This window comes from Paroedura picta, chromosome 6, assembly GCF_049243985.1.
Source record: "Paroedura picta isolate Pp20150507F chromosome 6, Ppicta_v3.0, whole genome shotgun sequence".
NCBI lineage: Eukaryota > Metazoa > Chordata > Lepidosauria > Squamata > Gekkonidae > Paroedura > Paroedura picta.
In genome coordinates, this window is record NC_135374.1 from 61,916,758 (window position 1) to 61,941,530 (window position 24,773).

At 42.3% G+C, this 24,773-nt stretch overlaps 1 protein-coding gene across 10 annotated transcripts in view; it reads right to left on the reverse strand.

The window, feature by feature from the left end:
- Positions 1–24,773, reverse strand: part of DSCAM (DS cell adhesion molecule) — a 603,397-nt gene that overhangs the window by 175,415 nt on the left and 403,209 nt on the right. For 9 of the 10 annotated variants that reach the window (XM_077342744.1, XM_077342751.1, XM_077342750.1 and 6 more), the window contains 4 exons: positions 19,118–19,393; positions 5,398–5,694; positions 4,414–4,689; positions 3,327–3,605 (listed from right to left, as the gene is read on the reverse strand). In XM_077342744.1, the coding sequence (XP_077198859.1) occupies positions 3,327–3,605; positions 4,414–4,689; positions 5,398–5,694; positions 19,118–19,393 (1,128 nt within the window). Of the gene's footprint in view, positions 1–3,326; positions 3,606–4,413; positions 4,690–5,397; positions 5,695–19,117; positions 19,394–24,773 lie in introns of those variants that run through there. The other variant, XM_077342752.1, reaches the window with a different exon arrangement.

Below are 24,773 nucleotides of genomic sequence, written 5' to 3' on the forward strand. Positions count from 1 at the left end.
TTGTACCGGGCCCACGGGATGTTCGCCTGGCCTCGACCCAGGCCAGGGCCTTTTCAGTCCCCAACCTGGCCCCAACCTGGTGGAATGAGCTCCAAGAAGAGCTAAGGGCCATGTGGGATCTACCAGCTTTCCGCAGGGCCTGCAAGATGGAGCTCTTCTGCCAGGCATATGGTTGAAGCCAGGGCAGCTCTCCCACTAATCCATTGGAGGATCCCCTCCAATATTGAGATCTCTAACATCGAGATCATTGTTAGATCTATTGCATTGGCGCCACCCTTTTTCTGAATATTATTCTCCCCACCAGGCTGAACTTGTTGGAAGTCGGATAAATATGATTACAATTGTGACCACTGCCACTTATATGTTATATGTGACATGTTCTTTGACCTAAATTGGGGTTTTTATGGGGATTTTATTGTATTTTAACTGTTTATGTTGTAAATCACCCTGAGACCTATTTGGAGAAGGGCGGTCCAAAAATGTAATAATAATAATAATAACAACAACAACAACAACAACAACAACAACAAAATAACCACAATGGGGTAGTTACTGAACTGGAGCCAGACTTCCTAGAATGTGAAGTCAAATGGGCCTTAGGAAGTCTAAGCAACAATAAAGCTAGTGGAGGTGACAGAATTCCAGTTGAACTATTCAAAATCTTAAAAGACCTCGCTTAGAGTATTATGTTCAGTTTTGGAGACCACATTTGAAGAAGGATGTAGACAAACAGGAGTGTGTCCAGAGAAAGGCAACAAAAATGGTGAGAGGTTTGGAGACCAAGAAAAGGCTGGGGAAGCTTGGTCTGTTTAGCCTCGAAAGAAGACAACTAAGATGTGATACAATATCCACTTTCAAGTACTTGAAGCGCTGTCACATAGAGGATGGAGCAAAGTTGTTTTCTGTTGCCCCAGAGGATCAAACCAGAACCAATAGGATAAAATTAATTTTAAAGAATTTTTGGCTAAACATCCCAAGGAAGTATCTCACGGGGCTTCCTTGGGAGGTGGTGGGTTCTCCTTCTTTTGAGTTTTTAAGCAGAGGCTAGATAGCCATCTGACAGAAATGCTGATTCTGTGAACTTAGGCAGATTGTATGTGGCTGGGCAGAAGAGATTGTGTAGGTACTTGGCTCTTGTGTCCACTCTCAGCTATATAATGTGCAGCCCCAGTTCCTTTAAAGGCTCCACCCCCTGTCTGTCAAGATGAGGCAGGGAGAGGTTTTTTGGAGGCTGCCTGTCTTAGGGCTAAGGATATGTTGAACTCCCTAGCATGTTGAGCTTTCAATATACTCCGGGGGGGGGGGCTTGTTTAGGATGTTCAACACATCATTAGAAGGACTCAATGCTTTACCATTTATAACATGTTAAGCAATATTTGGGGGGGGGTCACCATTTAAGCTTTGGGCTCCAGTTTAGAACACTGCAAAATCATCACAGATTTGGCTGAGAAGTGAAATTCCACCACTCTGAAGGAGCTTATTTTGTATCACCTGCTATTCAATTATACCAAACAAAGGTTGTATCACAAATGCTTTACAAGAAACTTTTGGGTCCACCTGCCCTTTAAAGTGGGTGCAGTCCAAATTTCTTAGGGCTGTACTACAAGTGTCATATTGTGTCTCCAACTCATGGACTCACTTAGAGATGGACACCCCCAAAATTGAAGTCAAAATTGCCTTTGCCTCTGTTTGCTTATGACTCAAGGCACATTGGGTTACTACTGACAATTCTCTGTGACAATTTTAGATCTAAATGGCAACAAGTTACTGAAAAGAGAACAGAAAGTCTTGGCTTCTCTTCTTTAATGCTATTAAGGATGGGAAAAGATCAAGCAAAATCAGCTATCAAACAAAGGATTGAGGTTATAGAGGGACAAATGGACCTTTTACGCTCCCCAGAGTATTTGGCACCTCCAAGTTTCAGATATATTCATAGCCCAGGTGAATACCCGTCTTACCTGGAAATAAGAAATCACAGAAGGGCATTCACTTTAGCAAGATTTTTGGCTTTCCTCTCTGCTATTCTAAAGGGCCGATATAAGAAAATTCCTAGAGCTGAAAAAAATTGCCCCTGTAAATCTGGAGAGTTGGAGACTGTAGATCAGGGGTAGACAAACTGCGTCCCTCCAGATGTCCACGGACTACAATTCCCAGCGAATGCTGGCAGGGGCTCCTGGGAATTGTAGTCCATGGACATCTGGAGGGCCGTAGTTTGACTACCCCTGCTGTAGATCATGTCCTATTCAAATGTCCATTCTTTATCCCAGCTTGAGCTCATTTTATCTCCCCTTTACTTAAAATGATTGGTACTAATTCAGAAAAAAAGTAAACTTAAATTCTTTCTGTGCCAAGGGAAAGAATCTACTTTCAAGCAGGTTGCTAAATGTTGTGCCTTTGTACACATAGCACATCCAAAAATAATTAGTAGCCCAAAATGGGATTCCATTATTTAATACTAAATCCAATGTATTTACACTGTTTTTATACTTACATTTCTTAAAATTATTCTACTCACATGGTTTGTGTTCTGGCTAAATGCTGTATCAAATAAATTCTGAATTTTGAACATATTAAACAATATATTAGCAAAGAAAAAATCAGCAAATTAATGCCACACCCAGATTAAAATATGGTTTATTTGCCTGTTTACAAAATCCCTCTGTCGTCTCTATAAAGAACCTGATCAAAGAGGATTACAAAATAAAACATGTACATGTAACTATTATATTTGATGAAACAGAGTGACCACCACTAGAACACTGACAGTCTTCACAAGCAGAAAAGAAACATGTGGTAAATGTTTGACAGACCCAATCTGACTGAGCAAACATCATAAGAAACAGGGCCACATAACACATGCTGTCCACCGGCAATCAAGATCCAATGCAAACTCAGCCTCTGAATAAATATTATAATATTAATAAAATACAAAACAGAACCATACCTTTATAACGAAAGCCATGACATTTGGTTGCTGATTAGCATAATTTTGCTATTCTTCTAAATTAAAAATTGACAGACTCTAAACTCAACTGCTATGAAAAATAATCTAACAGCTTTTCCAAATGCTTTGTACCTAAAGAATATTTCTTCAGAATGTTTTCCATATGTTAAATCCTCCATCTTCCAACTGCACACAAAAATATTTCTTGATGCGGCATACCCCTTTGTGTTTGGGCATATTTTTATTATTGTGTTGTATGTTCTTTGACACAAGAATTATCCTATATTCCCAGAGTTTCTATTTCACATTAAAGAGATCTTATTTGAAAATGTTGTTGACTTCTATCTAATTGTTGCCATGTGGACTAATTACATCTACTTACCTCTTACAATTAATTGGCTTTGGTGCTCCACGGCGGCTGCATCATTTCTAGCTATACAGGTATAATTCCCATTGTGCATGAGGGAAAGATTAGAAATCCTTAAGGAGCTGGTGAAGTCAATGTTGTCAATGGTTACCCCAAGGCTGGCTGGGATTGGCCTGCCATCCTTCTGCCAAGTGATTGTGATTGGCAAATCCCCTGAGACCACAACACATGGTATGAAGACTCTCTGTCCAATAGAAAATCTTTGACTCTCAAAAGGCTGGATGAAAGGTGGTACTGAAAGAAAAAGAGAAGAAAAAGGTTGAACAAATGTCTATCTTGAGAGTTCTATATGTGTTTTCTTTAAAACATTAGGAGGAAATATACCAGCTAGCCATTGGCACACAATTAATTTGGGATAAATTGTAGACAGGCTTTGAATGCTGAGGTGCCAGCTCCTAACAAAACAAAGAATCAAACTTTTCCTAGGCAATGCTTAATTCTTCTTCTCTTTGATGTCAATGATTTAGGGCACTCTGGGGAAAAAAACTAATATTTTTACAGATGCAGACTAAGATACTAGGATAATAAATAATGCTCGATATATAGGTAAGAGCATAAAATGAATTCTATGTCAAACTACCCAACATTATTGGTTCAGTGTTTTGCAGCTATTTCAGAGTCTTTACAGCCAGTTGAGAGGCCTAGATGTATTTCCTATGATCTATTCTCATTCTGCTTATATCCAAAATAATAAAATGGAAGACTGGAAATTGCGTTAAGCCACTTTGAATCGCCATACAGAGAAAGATAGGGTATAAATGAAGTACGGTAAATAAATAATACTTGATCTGCTATTTCCAAGTTCCCAGATACAGCTTCAGCTTCCATTAAGACATATGTGATCACAACATTCTTTTAAACATTGTTGTAAGCAGGAATCACTGCTGGGAAATTACTGCCAAATATGGGGACATGCCAGTTCATAGTAAGTCTCTTTAGGAATGTGTGTTCCTGCAGGCAGTAACCTTATCTAGTAAATATGGATATAGTTCTAATTTCTGAGACCTACTTTTACAGGCATTATTTTCCATGTGTGTGTTACCTTTTACAGTCACGTGTACACTCTGGCTTGTGGATAGCTGGGGTTGAACAAGAACATTGCATGTATATTCGCCCTCATCTACTTCCTTCTGGACATCTGAGAGCTTCAATGTTCCATTGTTTTCAAATGCTACTTGACGATGGTTAAAAGGAAGCAAGTTCGAATTCTTGTACCACTTGATGGAGTAATAAGGGTAGCCAATAACACGACAATGAATTAAGGTGTCCCGCCCGGCTATTGCTGTAATATTTTTCATTGGTCGAATGCTGGCTGGCCCTGTAAATGTAAAACAAAACTCTTGAAAATAATTTAAATGTGTATTTAGTCCATGAAATATTAAATTCTTTTAAATTTACAAATCTTTTTGCTATATGAAATCACAGTCTGTGACAGTTTTTACTTCAAAGAGCTACTTAAGGGGTCTTCCTAATCGTTTCGTGCTTTTAAGTTTTTCTCTAGCCCTACAGCAGCCATACTAATTAACTGTTCTGCTATGCACTTGCATCACTGGAACACTTGCGTGATAAAAATCTGTGCTGAATTACAAATTAAAGATATGGAAGGGAGAAAAACCCTAGGCTGAATCAGTAGTGTGGTACTTATGAGACTACTGAGCAAGTTAATGTTTACTTTGAATTATGCATATACCATGAGGATGAGTCTTGGGCCACACAGAACTATAACTGCACTGAAATATCTCAGACTGCAATGGATGAAAGAACTCCAATGGGAAAAAGAGACATGCAAGCAAAACAAAAATTCTGTATACATTTTAGAATAAATAGCTGAATTGATTAGTATAGCTACACAATATGCTGCGTGATAACATAGTTTCTACATGAGACTGGAAGAAAATGGAGACAGCATTAAATGGCATCATTCTTAGCATTCCACGGTAAAGCACATAGCATGCAGTAAACCTTGTCTTTACTTCAATGAGGTTGTTGTTTGTTTGTTTTTTGGAGGAGCTGATTTGACAAGCACCTCTTACGTTTATTCGAGCCTGGTACAGGACGACTCCAGCAGAATTGTTGGCAGTACAACGATAGACCCCGCCATCTCGGACCTGAGTGCTGGAGATATTCAGATAGCTGACCACATTCCCCTCAGAGGTGATGATCTGGCTTATCCGGTGGGAGCCGTCTTTTATGATGGGATCATCATCTAATGTCCATGTGATAGTGGGAAGAGGAGTTCCTTTCACATTGCACATCAAGGACACACCTTCACCTGGACTTACCACCTTCTCACTGAAGGCAGAAATTATTTTGGGAGTTCCATCTGTAGAAGAAACAAAGTAAACAAAGGTGTATGAAGGAGAAATACATGAGCTAAACATTAGGGGGCACCCCTCAAATGCTCAAGCCTCAGTAAAGAACAATTGATGTGTGTGTGTGTGTGTTTTAATGAAATGACAGTTTCAGGGTCTCAATGTATCTTATTCAGAAAATGTGAAACAATGCTTTAATTTTTAAAAAGATAATATGTAACACTGCCCCCCCCCCCATCTCTTCTGCTTCCGAATCAACTCTTTTTATATACCTTTCTGACACTGGCTTTCAGTTTCTCCTACAGTCATCCACACCACCAAGTCCTCAACTAAAACACTGCTTCTTACTTTCCACAGCCAATTTGGTCCATTAAAAATATCCTGCCAGGTTTCTCATGGTGTTTAGGATGATAAAACAAGATGGGCTGATGGGGAGAGGAAGGCAGGGTAAATGTTTTGACGAGTCAAAGGTACATATGGCATGATTAGGGCATAGCTGATCAACTCAAATGCCAAGTTTTTGCAGGATGTGCTGAATATTTAAACCTATTTGAACAAACACTCTACCACCATCCTTGCACATAAATAATGATGCCCCATTCCCTTTCAGAGTTCATGCCTAGGTCAGAGGAAAGTCAGATCTCTCTTATATATGCTGTTGATATAAATATTAACATGCAAATAATGCAACCAAAAATACATGCATCCCATGCAAATATATTGTTATGTTTAGTAAGTACCAAGAGCCAAACTAAACATGACAGCAGCACTGAGTTCATCCCATGGCCACCAATGCTGTTTTAGAAGTACTAGTAGATCTTTAAAAATTGCTGTAGCTAGGACTGCCAGCCCTCAGGTAGGAGATCTTTCAGAAACAGAACATCTCCAGGTAACAGAAATCACTTCCCCTGGAGAAAATGGCTGCTTTGAAAGGTGGAATGTATGGCATTATACCCTGATTAGGCTTTTTCCTCCTAATGCCCATCCCCAAACCCCTCCCCATGATCCACCCTCCAAATCTCCAGGTATTTGCCAATCCTGAATTGGCAATCTTATCCAGACTCACTGTCCAGTGCAACAGACCCAGGAGTTCTTTTCCCCTATTGTGCCTTTTCAGGCACAGAAATAGCCCCCAATGTTTTTTGTTTGTTTTTTTGGCACTTGAAAAGGTACAGAGGGGTGGGAACAGCTACTGTGCCACCCACTTTATCTGGATCAAGGCCTTGTGGCAATTTTGTTTTGTTTTTGTTTTTAACTATAACTGCTTCTAAGATGGCATTGATTGTTGTGAGATGGACCTGTGGCTGCATTCATCTTTAGCTTGGCTTCAAGATACGGATGACAACTTCCCTTCCAAGACGCTTTGGAAGACACACGATGATAATGTAAAATAAGAAGAGCAGCACATATGTTTACATCTTCTTCTCATGCATCTTGCAAAAGGTAGGTACTGTTTATGGGGAATACATATTTCTCTGGAGAGGAAAGATATGTGTTATGTTTTCTTACCATATAACATTGAACATACAATTTTATAAATTGGCATTTCAATGTGGGTCTACAAAAATATAAAAATTACAAACTACAAACACAGTAACATCCACAAGCCCAGAATGGCTACATTAACATTTAAAATTACATTAGCATTAAATTAGCATTTGAAGTAAAAGGTAGCCTGGGAAGGAGAGGAACTGTTGTCTGAGCTGTTCCAAAAATACCTATTGTTTGTTAATCAACCAGAGGATGACTCACTCACTCATCCTCCTTTACTGGTTAGCTCCCATCCAGTATGATTGGCTTCAGTGTGGGTGGAGGCTTGGGGGCTTTCTGCACCGGGATCTTTGTAGCAAATTGGTTGCTGAATGAAAAATTGCCATTTAAAATAGTGGAATTCATCGTTATGCATACCTGCCTTTGTAGTGGAATCCAGTTGCGTTTTGTAGCGTTTCCCACAGGCTTCCGGTCTCGGCAAAAATCGCTAGAAAGGAAGCGCTCTTGCCAAGCTCGTCCCGCCCCTGGCCGTCAAGCAGCCAATGGGCAGCCGTTAGCATGCTCCCAAACAGCCCCTTTCCCTTTAAGAAAGTTTTTTTTTAAATAAACACACCCATTGCAACGAATCTGTGTTGATTCGTTGCAACGGAGAGACCCATCCAGCTGCCCGGTGTGTTTGAGCTGTCGTTTGATCGTTGCCACGCTCCCTCCGAGTGAACCCCCCCCCCTCTCATGGGCCCGATTTTCGTGTAAAAAATAAAGGGAAAATACATCAGCAAACTGGCTTCTCTGTTGTTTGTGTCCAAAGTGTTGTTTGTGCTTAGTGACTCTGGGGAGGGACTGAAGCCGGGGAAGCCTCTAAACAGAAAGAGGCTCGCTGGTGCGTTTATCCCCGTTCGCTCGGAGAAAAAAAAATGGCGATCGCTTCGCCGGAAGATCAGAGGAGAGAGCCAGGGGGAGGGACTTTGTAGAAACCGCAACAATGTTAACGCACAGGTCTTTTTCGCTAGTGTTGCAGATTGGTTGCAGGAGTGTATCGCTTTCTGGAGGGTGAATCCACTTTTGGGGATTTCCCTGAAAGCGCTACAAGGAAGCGCTTTTTGCGGATCGGTTTCAGGTGTGTGGCAGATTGTCAATGACGTTGTGCATAACGGCAAATCAACAGCGTTTTCAATTGGCAACCATTGTGCGATTTTGAAGGCGTGCGAAAAGCCCCTTGGTCTAAGGCTAAGCTATTTGTTTAGGGCTCCCAAGAGGAGGGCCTGCTCTGTGAGGTAGAAGGACCAGATCCAGTGCCAAAATGTTCCACTCCAGTGCAAAGGGTCTGGAACAAGGGAATAAACAGGCAAATTTAGCAGACGCGTGAATTCAGCAACAGAGTTAGAAAGCCAGGGCACTAGGCTCTCCATGACCCCAAAAGAATAAGCTCAAACATATCTATATACATAGGAAATTTATAGAAAAGGGTTTTTTAAACAGCAATTTGACTATGTGCCAGCTGGACAGATATCATGGATGTGTGCTGGGTACAAGGAATTCTTGATTTTTCAGGGAATGAGCTGGCACTCTAGAGCCAAGGTGGCTGACCTGGAGAAACAGAGGCAGTCAGTTAGGCACACAGGTAAGATTCTCAGGGACCTGTTAGGTGCGTTCCACTATGAGAATGGCGGCCCCACTGCTGTCAGGGAGTATGAGGATCAAAGAGAAGTAGGTCATTGTGCTGGAGAAAGGGGGAATGTTACTTCAGAAGAGACCCCTTCTACAGTTGCTGAACAGGTATCATTTTGCACCATCCCTGGACAGAAAAGGAGAGGGGCTCTTGGTAGCTGATGATTCAATCCTTAAGCCTGTAGACAGATGGGTTGTGAAGCTGCATGCTGACTTACTAGCCTGGTGTGAAGATAGCTGACATGTGTGATCTACACAGATTAACGGACAATGCTGGGATGGAGCTAGTTGTTGAGGTACATGTTGGTGCCAATAATGAGGGGAAATGTAGTCAAGTAGTCCTAGAGGAGATCAACCCTGACTGCTCTTTAGAAGGCCAGATCCTGAAGATGAAACTCAAATACTTTGGCCACCTCATGAGAAGGAAGGACTCCCTGGAGAAGAGCCTAATGCTGGGAGCGATCGAAGGCAAAAGAAGAAGGGGACGACAGAGAATGAGGTGGCTGGATGGAGTCACTGAAGCAGTAGGTGCAAACTTAAATGGACTCCGGGGAATGGTAGAGGACAGGAAGGCCTGGAGGATCATTGTCCATGGGGTCGCGATGGGTCGGACACGACTTCGCACATAACAACAACAACAACAAGTCCTAGAGGAAAAAATTAGGCTGGAAGTCAGGAGACTTTAGGCCAGGATCTCCAGGGTAGCCTTCTCAGAAGGGCTAATGCTCCATGCATGGGGCTAACTAGACAGGCACATATTAGGAATTGCAATGTGTAGACAAGATGATGGTGTTGTGAAGAAGAGTTTGAGCTTGTTAGGTACAGGAATGCTGTTTAGAACAAGAAGTACCTGTATAAAAGAGAGTGTCTCCACTTGTCTGAGAAGGAATGAGGCTATTTAAAATCAATAAGATGCCAGAGCTACTCCAACTATTTCTACATGGCTTGATAAATTAGCGGACTTAGCAAAAATGGCAAGACTCACTAACATGGTTAAGAAGAGATCTCCGGAAGAATATGATGAACAGTGGAGTTATTATTTGGACTTTCTTAAGAAAGACAGCAGTAACTGTTAGATTAGGACCAATATGTAATGGGAACTGACTATATATCTCTTGAGATAATATCAGACTACATTAAGTACGATATACGTGTATCGACGATACTTATCAGCTGGTCGCTTTTTTTTTTTTTTTCTGTAAATGCTTTTTATAAGAACAAATAATAATAAAAAATTGATAATAAAAAAATAAAAAATAAATAAGATGCCAGAGCTGTTTTTGAACTAAATCCTGGTTTGTGATGGCTCATCTCTAAGAGATGAAGAGATAACAGTTACTGTTCTAGAGTTAAGTGGGTAAGACCACTCACTGAAAGGGTGACAGACAATACTGACCACCTGGCAAAGTCTAGGGACCACAGGAGACAGGTTGCATGCCAGCTTTGCACAATGTAAGTCATTTTGAGACTCCTTCGGGTAGTGAAAATGGGATGTAAAATAACCAGCTCTTCCTCCTCTTCTTCTAATGTGCCTGGGGAATTGCGGCATTTTCTCACCGCATCAGATGCTGAACATAGACTCCAAATTTGTTCCTGGCATTCTGCATCTGTGGTTTTGTCTCATCACTGGTCTGAACTCCGGTTGCAGCACTTGTTTTGCATTTTCACAGGAGAGTGGTTGGTTCTGCCTTCCGTCATGCCTCTCCTCCTCTTTTGCTCTGAGCATGCACAATAATGTATATGTACCATAATGCTATCAAAAGATTTTAAAAAATGAAACCATGCCCTCCAAATCCCTTGATTTCCATGGCACTTGAATCACCCAAGTGAAGAAGCGGGTTTTCTTGTGTTGATGTACACTCAATCACCAAGCATGCATGAAGACAAAGCACAATGGCCACCATTTCACAACTGTTTTTCTGCCTGAAAGTGATGAAGTCTCACCTTGCACCTTCAATCATAAAGTGCACTTAAATGCTGAAGGAGAGATGGGGCTGTGGGGGGGGATGTGGAGTCCTCGTTGTTTACTTTAAACTTTTCGGAGCATCCCTAGAAAGATGGTGCTATTATTACTGCAAATTTGTGTTGTAACTTGATCATGATCAAAAAATTTAAAAAAAATATGGAGGGGGGAGAGCAGGAGGACAGGCAGATTATTGCTTAGAATCGATACATCATCATTTGAGGCAGGAATGGATGAGGAAGTAGGGCTTCAAAAGTGTGTATTGCCCCCACAGCCACTTAGCAACACCTGACATATTTCAGGTTAAGAAAACATTGCAGAGAGGAGGTAAGGTTGCCAGATAGGTGTAGATTCATGTTCTGGAATTCCACACTACCTAGGTGTTCATAAACCTGACTAAGGTCAAGACTGCTGTGCACAGAGAGACCTCCTCTTAGAGTTGCCATCTTCCAAGTAAGGCTCTCTACCCCACCTCCCTCACAGGGAGTCTGCTATGAGGAAAGAAAGGGAAGGTGACTGGAAACTGCTTTGAGACACCTGAAGCATGCTGGGTGACTGCGGTCCATTCCTAGTTTTCTCAGACTTCTCACAGCCCCACATCCCTCACAGGTTGTCTATTGTGGGGGAGACAAAGGGAAAAGGTGTTTGTAAACAGCTTTGAGACTTCTTTGGGTAGTAAACAGCAAGGTACAAAAATCAAGCTCTTCTTCTAAGGAGCCACCATGAAAGAAGCACGTGGGCATATGGCATTTTATCAACAGTAAAAAAAATGGAGACAGAAGGAGCAGGTCTGACACCTGTGTACTGTGACAACTCTATGTGGATTACAGCAGGGGGACATTTCTGTGTCTGTAGACTAATTCACACAAGAAGGGAAATAACGTTGAATGCAGAACTGGGAGGAATTGGTTGCCATGTAATCTCCAGTCCTAAGAAGAGTCTCCAGTCTGATTTTCCCTTCACATATCTGGAGACATGGCTCTGGAAAGCTCATCTGTAGCCACTATGCCACAATTCCCAAAGGCCAGTCCTTTACCACACTCAACAAACATTCCAAACCACAGGTCCTTGACACCCGTATCTCCACACCCATGCTCTCATTTGCCACCACAGCCTCCCACACAACACACACATTCAACCGCATGCCCTTACAAACAACTCCTCCCCTTCCTCTTCCCACTGCTAAGCTCTAGCGTCCATTGTATTCCTGGATACAATGGGCTTTGCCCCTAGTAAATATTTATAAAATATTTATAAAAATCAGCCTGTTATGACTGCTCTGCTCATTACAACAGAAGTGGAAAACCTCAAGGCTACAATGGCACCTGTGATGGACAAACTAGGCTCAGCCTCTGCCTCTCAGCAGCCAGTGGGAGTGGATGGAATGTTGAGAGGAGACTTGAAAAACAGGCGTTGGGGACAAATCCCAGTTGTAGGTGAAGGACCTTAGATCAAAGTTCAATGGAAATGAAACCTCTCTTAGACTTTAATTTCCTACAGGTTTTGTGGCTATAAAATATATATTTCTTGTTTTGATTATCCCTGTGGTCTGCTTGTCTAAGGGAAATATAATATAAAATTATCTTGGTCTATTCACATATAAAGGTAAAGGTAAAGGCCTGGCGGATCATTGTCCATGGGGTTGCAATGGGTCGGACACGACTTCGCACCTAACAACAACAATAAATTCACATATATTAGAGGCTATGAATGAATGTTGGCAGAGGGTGACTGGAACACTGTTTGTGCCCCAACTCCGATAGCCCTGTGTGAGTCAGGGCTGATGATTAAAGTGGTCTGGGAGTGGGAGTGAGAGAGAGACCTGAGGTGCGAGATGGGTATGACTTTCTGTATATTTTAAAGGAGATGAAAAGGGCAGCAAGTGTGACACCTACACATAACCCATAACCTGAAGAAGAGAAGTTGTGCAGGGTGGTAGGCACTCGGTGTGAAATTTCCATACACAATCATGTTCCTCAGTCATTTGTGCATGAGTGGTTAATGACAAATGTACACTTAGGTGTCATCTCTGCATGTTTATGTTTATTGGGGGAAACACAGGTACAACACAAGCATTTCTTGCAGAGATCTTATTAGGCAGGGGAGATTGTCTTAAAGGAATTCTGTTCATTAATTATAACTGTTTTGCACAATGTATATATAACTTCGACTTCAGGTAACTGACTAGAAAGCATTTTAATTTTTTATATAATAAAAGCAACATTCTCCAAGCACCATTTTTACTGTACCCCTACACCAGCTCAAGAACAGCACATGACATGACGGGAATTCTGATGGGAGACTTTGGAGACTGGACTTGAGGTGACCATGGAATTGACCCTGTAATTGTATTGTAATCAGAAGTATAAATGCTTTGTTTTAGAGAGCCTGCATGCTCTCTGTCTTTTGGATTACTGCTTTCTTGCAGAGAGCATATCCCTCAACTGATGAATAAAAAGATCTTTTGGTTTCTTACCCTTGGTGTTTTCTTTAAATTGGAGTGTTGGGCCACCAAGTTATCCAACCTATTGTCTCAAAACTCAGTTAATAGAATGACAGCAGTGTCATATCTCAAGTGCTGTCCTTTTTGATGATCCAAGTGTGCTCCATACATTCTATGTTGGTGTAGGTTCAGGCCAACAAACAAGAAATTTATACAATTGTTTTATCTCCCATTTCATTTCCACTTCCTAGATTCATTGGCATTCAAGTCAAAACCACTATCTACTGAAAGCAGTGCTGTGGTACCAGTGGGTGGAAACAATTTCAGCTCTGCACATCCATAAAGGCCTTTGGTGTTTCAGCATTTACTGAACATGCAAAAATGTCGACAGTAGCATTAAACTGGATATCTATCCATTCACTCTCTTTCCCATTCTCATTTTATTCTGATCCTAGTGTATAAATGAAATAGTATAGCAAAACCTGTTCATGAATGACCCTCTTCCTGTGCATTAGCACTGTCATCTCTTAGAAGACAAAAAAACTACACGCTTTTTATCCTGAATGGAAACTGACACATGACAAATAAATCAGTGAATGTGCTCAGTCTGTACACACACACCCTTTAAATTCAAGTGACAGGCTTTTGGGAGATGAAAGCAGACATTATTTTCCCAGTGAGACCTGAGAGTCTTTGGAAATTTTCTTGCTGTCGTTCTCTGATAACCTGCACTCTCCCAACATCATTATAGATTATCAATATACTCTTTAGGCTTTCTTAGTCACAGGAGATGGTTGCTGAGGTAACTAGGCCCAGGCAGGTAATTTCTTTTCTTTTTTTTCTATGACCACTCTAAAAATAGTGGCCAGGCTAGGCCTACACTAAAGCTTCATTAGCTCTAAACAAATTTATTATTTTTCTTACTTGATTATTTATGTGGAACAGTGTGCAAGATTGCTTATTATGATTGCCATTCCTTTAACATATCCCATTTATTCATAAATCAGTACCTCGGATGAAACATACATAGCTAAGGATGGACACAATCTGGGAAAACATAATTCAGTTTGTGGTTTGTTGCATGTCCAATTAATGAACTATGGATCACCACCAACGTTTTGACACTATATGACCTAGTTCAGTTTATAAAGTTTATGATGTAGTAGAATGCCTCCCCTGTATGTGCTAGAGATACCAAACTAACAGAGATCCTCTACCTCAGCTGTCCCCAGCCCCCAGTCCGGAGACCGGTACTGGTCCGTAGATCACTCGGTACCAGGCTCCGGCTCCTCCTCGTCCTCCTCCCCGGCTGCTGCCTCAGGGACTGCCCTGATACTCTGCTGCCAGCTCACCTTTGGTGCTCTCCAGCAGCCGCCATGGCTGGGGCTCCCCCTCAGCATGACACTGCACAATGATCCTCCAGGCCTTCCTGTCCTCTACCATTCCCCGGAGTCCATTTAAGCTCACACCAACTGCTTCAGTTACTCCATCCAGCCACCTCATTCTCTGTCGTCCCCTTCTTCTTTTGCCCTCAATTACTCACCGCATTAGGCACTTCTCCAGGGAAATCAGATGCACATACATTTAAAACCATAAAACTATAATCCGTCCCCCCACCAAAATTCACAGTATCCTACAAGATTTTGGTGGAAAATAAGCACATGTCCCTCTAACATCACAACCTCCCCCAGTAGCAGGCCCTGTCCTTCACCAGGAGCTTGTCTGGATGTTCCAACAACAGAAGAGAAGGGGGGGGGGTGAAACCCACAATCTTCCAGCCCTAGCCTTGACTAAATGCCTGGTGGAAGAGCTCAATTTTTCAGGCCCTGCAAAACTGTGATAGCTATAGCAGGGCCCTCAGCTCTTCCAGGAGCTCATTCCACCAAGAGGCCAGGACTAAAAAGGCCCTGGCCCTGGTCAAGGTCAGGTGCACCTCATGTGGGAAGGGAATCACCATCCGATTTGTATCTGCAGAGCTAAGAACCCTTTGGGAGGCATAGGGAGATAAGTGGTCCCTCGTGTATGTTGAACCCAGATGATGCAGGGCCTTAAAGGTAAAAAACAAAACCTTCAACTTGCTCCAGAACACCACTGGTAACCAATACAACTGCTTCATCAGTGGCTGAATAAGGACCCTCAAAGATGTCCCAGTGAGGACCCAATTAGGTGCATTCTGTACCAGTTGCAAATTCTGTGTCAAGGTCAAGGGTAGGTCCACATAGAGTGAATTACAGAAATATAGCCTGAAGGTGACCATCATGTGGATCACTGTGGCCAGGTGTTCCAGGGTCAGATAGGGTGCTGGTAGCCTTGCTTGGCACAGATGGAGAAACACCAACTGAGCTAATCTAGTGATCTGCACCTCCATTGATAAGGAGGCATCAAGGATCACTCCCAAGTTCCTGGCTGAGTGCAAGACCTCCAATTGCACCCCGTCCAGGCAGAGGAGATACACTTCCTGATCAGACCCCTTCCAACCCAGCCACAGGACCTCTATGAAGGGGTGAGTTTTAGGTGACTCTGCTTGAGGTATACTGTCACTGCTTCCAAATATCTGGCAAATGTTTTGGGCCAGCTACCCATCAGGAGGTAGAGCTGGGTGGAAGAGGTTAGGTAGGAGGAGTAGCCACAGCCAGCACTCTGCCTCATAGAACCCAACCTGACAAAAGCCCCAGTACTGCTTGTCAGTCATGACCTAGGAGGTCAGCAATGATGGGAATGCCAGATAGGCAATTAATAAAGATTTGGCAGAGAAGATGGTGAGGGAGTATCTTACCAAGTTCCCTGAGCCCACCAACACTGACTGCCTGGAGTATGGGTCATGCAAAACTGTCATATGGCCTGATCTCTCTTGCATAGCCTGAGTTCACATAACACCCAAACTCCCACAGGTAACAGCAGTTCACAATCAAGAAGACATAAAATGTGGATCCCCAGCCGAGGCACTTGGCATAAGCAGAAAGACAGGGTAGCAAAGAGTCCCAGGTCCACCTAACACCCAAACTTCAGCAGGGAGACTAGTTCACAATCAGGAGGGTACAAAACGTGGGCCCAGCCTCAGCCAAGGCACCCAATAGCTAAGTCCAACTGCACAGTCTGAGTGCACAATCTAGAGATGGGGTGGTTCAGAGCCACCTAACTCCCAAACCCCAGCAGGGAAGAGGAGTTCACAATCACAAGGGAATAAATGAATGTGCTGTACTAGTTGGCTTTTAACATTACCTGCCTCTCTGTGCAACTGTGATGCAAACAACGGACAAACAAGAGTGTGAAGCTGAGCAGAGCATATCTAAACACCGCCCGCAGCGCCGCGGACTAAATAATTCGCTAAGGGGTTCTGGGGCGGGATGTGTCCATGATGAGGAAGGGTCCGGATTGGACCCTTCCTCTGGACAGACAATCGGAGGGAGCAATCGGCAGGCGCAAAGCGCCTGCCGATTGGTCCCTCTGATTCCCAGCCCCAGCAACTGCAGTTGCTCCCGGCCTGACGAGACGAGAGGCGCAAAGCGCCTCTCGCCGCGTCAGGCCGCTCCCTCAAAGAGCCGCCGACCCAGAGGACCGCCGCCGGGGGACACACACAAAGGTTAGTTCCTAGCGCCCGCTGTATTCCTCATACAGCGGGCTATATTACTAGTTTATATATAAAGCTTTCTGATCCCTTAGAGCAGAATGGGAACTCTCTTATTGGCAGCCAGTCATGCCTGTTAAGTCTTGTAAGGCTCCTATTGGAGTTTCCAAGGCTGAAGAATTCTCCCTCCCCCCTCCCCCACCTTGGAGTTTAACTGAATAGTGACAGTCAGTCTGGAAATGTACCAATTCACAAGCTGCCACAAACAGCACCAAAGTTTGTGAAATGTTGATGGGTGACAGACATCACTTCACAAATCATGAACTGGTCCAAATTTGTGATGTTCATGAGTTGGTTCATGCCCATCCCTATATCCTTCTTGTCCCCTATGCGGAGCAATAGAGGGAGCAACTGGACCAAGGCCACCGGAGCTTACAGGTAGCATCCTGAAGCCATGTGCTGCACCCTTAGCACCTTTTCGCCAGGGGTCACCGTGGGTGAGCTCTACAACACAAGCAGCCCACTTGCCTATTCTAAGGGGGAGTGGGAGGCAACCCTGTACATGAGGCTTTCACACTCTGTGCCTTGAAAAATGCATTTGTTAGCAGGGATGCCATTTTTCCTTTTAGAATTTTTAACAAAACATCCGTGCTGATTCTGAATACACAGATACTAGCCAATTGCTACACATTTCTGTTTATTCACTGTCAGGTAGACATCTATGATGTCAAGATAGACCTCACTGTTAGACGATCCTTAAAGGCAGCCCTTGACAAACACTTGGATTTGAACAGGCGACAGGAAAGATGAAGAATAAGCCAAGAACAATATTTGAGGAGAACATAAATATCAACACCATTCTCAGCTCAGCCCTATTTGCGCCATTCTCTGGCCTGTCCTAACCAATTCCCACAGTACCACATATTGCCATACTGGTCAACACCAAACATACACCATCGTGGAGAATGTCCTTTAAATATTTCCTCTGTACACCATCAAAATGCTAAACCATTGGAGGATATCTTTTCCTCTGTACTTATGACAGGCTCCTTATTATTCTAAACCATTGGAGGATATCTTTTCCTCTGTACTTATGACAGGCTCCTTATTATTCTGCCCCTTTGGCCTGATCTACATATGCCACAAAATAAAGTGGCAAAATCCTGAGATGCCCACTCGGCCACCTCAGACTGCAAGGGATGCCATTTCGGTTATGCTCTCCCATATCAAATTACATTGCATATAAAAGGAATGTCAAAGATTATAGTTAACCTGCTCCCTAGAGTGCTAATATATTACTCGCATGGCTTTTTTTTACACAGGGAGCATTCGCAAATGTGATCGCCCCACCCATAAAAAGAATTCATCAGATATAGTCTACTTCCTCAGAACTGCTTTATTCTCTCATTCCAATTCCATGTGCAGAATAGGATTTATTGCTTGGCCTTCACATGTATATCCCAGACCACTGTATCTTTCTACAAGAATTCTCACACATAACAGGTTATCATATCACAGGCATAAAACTGCTGGACTGAGTCTGTGAGAACTGATTGGAAAATCTGGGCCAAATTAAGAATGGATGCATACCTGAAAAGAGTAATGCCGTGGAAATTCCAAGTTTCCGTAGCTTGCAGAAACTGCCCTAATGCTATTTTTTTAAAAAGCTTTGAAGTTGGGGGGTGGGGGTGGGAAGGACCCATGTGAGTGGCCTAATGACTACTAGCTGGTTAGAGACATCAATGCCATTCTTGTCCCTCCTGCAGCAGAATTCAATTACTTAGTGTTGCTGTGTTAAACTGCAGATACAGACGCTATTTAACTTGCTATCCTCACTGACCATGTAGTCTTAAACATAATAGGACCCTTTAAAGTCATTTGAAGTCAATGGCCTTAGAGGGGTATGACTCTGTTTAGGATTCCACTGGAAAACTGACATTCATCAAATCAAATAAATAAATGAACATGCTAACACTTTACCTCCACCTAGAACAGATCTCTGATTTTCATCTTCTGCTACTATATGCTATTACTCTATAATGTAATAGCTGTGAGGCTCTATCTGGGTCAGATGCCTCTCCCTCCTAATCCTAGTTATTTATTTGTTTACTTAATTTATATCCTTTAATTCTCCCCAGTGGAGACCTAAACTGGCTTATACTGTTCTCCTCTCCTCCATTTTATCCTCCCAACAGTCCTGTGACTTCTAAGAATTGATTAGTCTGTGTATGAACATAATGTACATTTTTAGATGGAATGCTTCACAGTACACAGCATAGCCTACAACAGGCAATGACTGACCTTCTAGCACCACCTGAACATAGTCTTGTGCGGACATCTTGTCCTTGCGTACAAAACACTGGTACGCCCCACCATCGCTTTTTGCCATGCCGTCCATAATAAGGGTCTCATGATTGATCCCAATGATCCTCACATTGTTCCCAGGATAGATGATTTCACCATTCCGGTACCAGAAGAGTTCTGGGTCCTCAGTTCCAGTCACACTGCAGGACAAGGACACTTGACTGCCCACACTGCTCTTAACTTTCCGTGGACTGATTGTGGCTTTGAGAGGCTCTACACAAAATGGAAGGGACAGATAAGAAACAGAACTTTAGAATGAAAGTAACAGAAGAAAGAGTAATACAATGATTCAAATTCACAATGCGTAAATATTACGACTTTGCTAACACGTGTGCCTCCCCTAGAGTCCAGTCCAGATTTTTATGTGCCTTGGAAATAGAAGCTATAGTGGTAACTTCTATGCCATTTGCTCTGTAACGTTTGAAATTTAGATATTTTTACCTCCTTGATATGCTTTACCATTGCTGATTATATCTACTCTCAAAATATTTGAGGTAATGGGAAGTGTTTTTCAGGACAGATGTTATTACATTCAAATAGCATATCCCTCATTTTTAAAATGAAACTTCTCCCGAAATCCTTAGGATGATGTAGATAGGAACTCATGAACCACACCTGCACACAGAGAATAGGAACCAAAGGAGGTACAAAGAAGGAAGGCTGTGATTTTCTCTGTGTAAATTTAGGGGAGCAGCTACCTAGAGTGCCACTTTTTCCAAGTTCTTGTTAAGAACACATTTCATTCTTTGAGGTCATCATGTAATGATGTTTGTAGCTGCAAATAATACAGGGATGTTGACTGACCTCTTTAACATTTTCTAGGCCTCGGAAAATACCCAGCACTTCCTATTACACATACTGCTATTCCCAAAGCATGTCCCAATTGATTAGAGATATGCTTCTTCCTTCCATATACTTAAAGTAGCAAATTCCACCATAATGCTGGTACGGGTGCCATAAACAAAATTACTTTGTAAAACAACATTCTGGTTAGTATTAATACTTTGACAAACAACAACAGATCAAAACCGCCCTGAGTCTCCGGGGAAGGCGGTATATATGAATATAATAAATTTATAATAAATAAACAAACAAACAAAAATAAAGGAAGGAAGTTCAAAAGCCAAAACCATGGGACACACAAAGAATGAATTACGATGTCTCTACACTAATGCATAGAGTATGGGAAACAAGTAGGAGGAATTAGTAGTCCTAATAGAGGAAGGGGACTATGACCTATTAGGAATCACAGAAACTTGGTGGGATAATACTCAAAATTGGAATACTAGAATAGAGGAGTACAATCTATTCAAAATGGACAGACAAGTAAAGAAGGGGGAGGTGTAGAAATATATGTTAAGAATCTTTATACTTGTGAAGAAATAGCAGTACCTGAGCATGAAAGTTCAGTTGAGTGTATTTGGGTAAATATAAAAGGAGTAGGAAAAGAGAATGCTATTATTGTGGGGGTCTGCTATAGACCACCAAGCCAGTCAGAGGATTTGGATGAGATACTGCTAGGCCAAATCACACAATTCTCAAAGTACAGAGGTGAACCAGGGGGTCTACTATTTTAGACTTGATTCTCATCAATAAGGAAGAATTGGTAGATGAAGTGGAAGTAGTGGGCAGACTTGGTAATAGCAACCATGTGATTTTGGAATTTGCAATCATGGGAAAGAGAAAACTATTATGTAGTCGATCGTATAGACTGGACTTCAGGAAATCCTATTTTAACAGACTTAAAGGCATGTTGGGTAGAGTCCCATGATTAGAAAGACTTAAAGAGATGGGAATCCAAGAGGACTAGGAGTTTCTCAAAAGTAAAATACTGAAGGCTCAATCACAAACAATTCCCTTGAGAAGAAAAGATGGAAGGAGCCTAAGGAAGCCAAGTTGGCTCCATAAGCAGTTGTCAAAAGATTTTAGGAATAAAAAAGAGTCATTTAGGAAATGGAAGGAAGGCCTTATTACCAAGGATGAGTATAAACAAATAATCAATAATTGTTGGGAGACTATTAGATAAGCTAAAGTTCAATATGAGCTTAGATTAACAAGAAATGCTAAACATAGCAAAAAAAAGGGGTTATTTAGTTATATTTCACGTAAGAAAAAGGACCACTACGAGGAGAAGAAAGTGAAATTATAACAGATGATGAAGAGAGGGCTGAAACTCCTATTTCTCTTGTGAGGGAAATAGTGTTTAGTGTGGCAAAAACGTAACACAACAGGGGGATGGGAATGGTGACCTAGGATCACTGTGTGGGCAGAGCATAGTTTCTTTAAATGAAACAAAGTCTTCTCGATCAGATGAATTGCATTCAAGTGTACTAAAAGAACTTGCAGATGTCATCTCTGAAACAATGTCCATTCTTTTTGACACCTCAGTGTGACCCATTATGCACGGGGGTTTTAGCGCACATTCGGGGTGGAATGGCGGCGACTAAAATCACGGATAACGCACGGAGCCGGCTGCAACCGGCTGCAGCTTCGGTGCATGCCGCCGAAAAAGCCGCGTCAGTGAAACGCGGAAGAAAGCGCAGCTTCCGGGTGAGCGGGGCGCAACCAGACGCGGCGCCCGGATCGGCGCGTGCATAATCGGTTACTCTGGGTTTTGCCGCCGCCGCGCCCCGCCCCGTGTATAACCGGTGTGCGTCGCGTCTTCCCCCTCCGCGTTTTCCATGTGACCTGAAATCGCCGTTTCGGCGGCCGTGCATAATGGGCCTGTGACTCAGTGGCTAAAAAGGCAAATGGGATTTTGGGCTGTATCAAACTGAGTGTCATGTCCAGATCACAGGTAGTGATGGTACCGCTGTACTCTGCTCTGGTTCAGCCTCACTTTGATTACTGTGTTCAGTTTTGGGCACTACAGCTGAAGATGGATGTAGACAAGCGGAAGCATGTCCAGAGGAGAGCAACAAAGATGGTGAGGGGTTTGGAGACCAAGACATATTAAGAAAGGTTGGGGGAGCTTTGTCTGTTTATCCTGGAGAGGAGATGACTGAGAGGGGATTCTGATAACCACCTTCAAGTATTTAAAAGGCTGCCATATTATTTTAAATGAATGAATGAATGAATGAATGAATGAATGAATGAATGAATAAAACTACTTTCATATTACAATGTGAAAGTTGGTGTAATATATACAGGGCTGTGCATTTGTATCTTGGGGTATTTTGGGGTATATTTCAACCAAAAAAAAATTTGAATTTTAGGCATTACTGGGGCCAGAGCAGATTGCCACTCAACTGTTTTTAGGCTTCCTTCTGCAGTCCCTTTAAACAAAACAGCCAAGGGTGTGTGTTTGGGGGGGACCACTCTCCCCACCAGCTTAGCTGGAGCTCTCTTGGGCAGTGCAATTTAAACTGGACCACTTAAAAGAGGCTGCAAGACTGCTCTTGTGAGAAAAACTTTCCTGCCAGCTCTGGTAGGGCACACTTGACCAGTCTTGTAAACACAAGAGAGCCCCAGCTGAGCCATGGGAAGAATTCTCCCTGTTGGATTATCTGCTTTGCAGACTCTCTGAGGTAGTCTAATTCACAGGTCCCCAACCTGAGGCTCATAAGCCGCATGCGGCCCCCAACCTCTTTCTATACAGCCCTCCAACCTGCTTGTCTGCTGCTATCACCCTCAGGTCATTTTCCCTCAGATCCATACTGTAATTCCTGCCTCAAGAGGCACCATCTACTGCTGTTCATCCTGTCCCTTTCTCGTAAAAAAGACAATAGCAACATTGTCTGTTTTGATCTCCATGGTTCCTTCTGTCAGCCCCCTCTTTTTCTTATCCTCCATAATAGCATTTTGGCCATTCTAGGCTCAGGTACCCATACTAAGTTTTTTTAATTCCCTCTTTCCATGAATGTTAAGAGTGCCTGGTACAAACCTTGACTTGGACATCAATGCCTTAGCTAACAAGTAATCAGCCACAAAAATCACACCTACTAGGTAAGAATGTATAGTTAAATAAAAATATTCCACAGTAAAATATTGTTCCAAAATGGATTGCATTAAAGTTAACATTTCTATAATAATAATAATAATAATAATAATAATAATAATAATAATAATAATAATAATAATAATAATAATAATAATAATAATAATAATAATAATAATAATAATAATAATTATTATTATTATTATTATTATTATTATTATTATTATTATTATTATTATTATTTGGATTTATTACCTGCCACTCTTGGCAGAGCCAGTCTCGGCTCTACATTCACTAATGTGGTCCCCTATGCCAAATGGTTGGAGACTCCTGGTCTAGTTTAAACTGGACTGACCAGAGAGCCCAGGCAGAGTTGTGAAAAAAATTTGCCCCAGCTGAGCTGCAGGGAGAATGTTCTAGTTTAAAGGACTGCCCAAAAGCTCCCCAGATGAGCTGCCTCTCAGCTAGTTTCCCACTGCTTTTTTTCTTTCTGTAGTTTTCAGTTGGGTTCTATTGGACCCCCACAAATTCAGGATTTCCAAAACATCCTGGATCCAACCACTTTACCTGGTATTGGAATCCAGGTTTTTGAGCTTTGTTTGTGTGTGTGTGTTTTGAAAGCCTGATTTTTTCCAAGCTCAATAGACCTGAACAGAAAAATACCAAGAAAAAAACTGCATACCCCTAATTACATAGGTATATATAAGAAATATAATTGACTAATTTTACATAATAAGCAAGTTGCATACTGCTCAAATGAACAAATGTAAAAATAAATAATTAACAGTTCAAGCACATACTCAAAATCTCAGAAACCAGAAATGCCTAAAACTATCAAGGCTAGGCACCTGGGAAACCTGAATAGGAAAGGAATTCCATGAATGTGGCTCCACCATATAAAAAAGGTCTTCTTCCATTTAAATGATAAGGACATACACAAATATCCTGATTGTCAGGCAGGAACATATTGTCAAACAATATACAATTATTTGAGAACAATATGATGGAACAAAAACAGAACCCACAAGCAGAGGGACTGTGCCTCAGTGGAAGAGCATCTGATCGGCATGCAGAAAGTTCCAGGTTCAATCCTTGGTATCTCCTGTTAAAAGATATGGGCCAAGGTCACCTATTCATTATAGAATGGGGATTCAAATCTGGGTCATTGATATCCTAGTCTGATGATCTTACCAATATACCACACTGGGTTTCTCACAATGACTCTTGTGGTGAGTTGCCAGTGGCTGCCACCGGGACCAGGTGACTCATGCAAGCTGTGTGGTAAGGGAAGGGATTTTTAAAAATTACAAGGGCAACTTCCCATTGGTCTCATTGTCAGAACTGCACATAGTATTTAATGCAGATTTAGAATTCTGTTTTGTTTGCTTTAGTCACACATGAATAGTACAGTGGTTTTATTTACATACTAGGCTGAAAGCCCTTTGCATCCAGGAATGCAATGGGTGCTAGCGGAGAGTCCCCTGTATGGTGCTCGTGCCACCCTACCTGAGTGCGCTACTGGTGCCGTAACCGACATCTCTGCAGGAAGCCAGTCCGCAGGGTGAACTGGTGCCTGGGTACCACGTGAGTACCCTCTATGGTGGCCAGGAGTGTCTGGCTGCGAGGCTGCGTGTGCGCCTCATGGCCAGCTTCAGG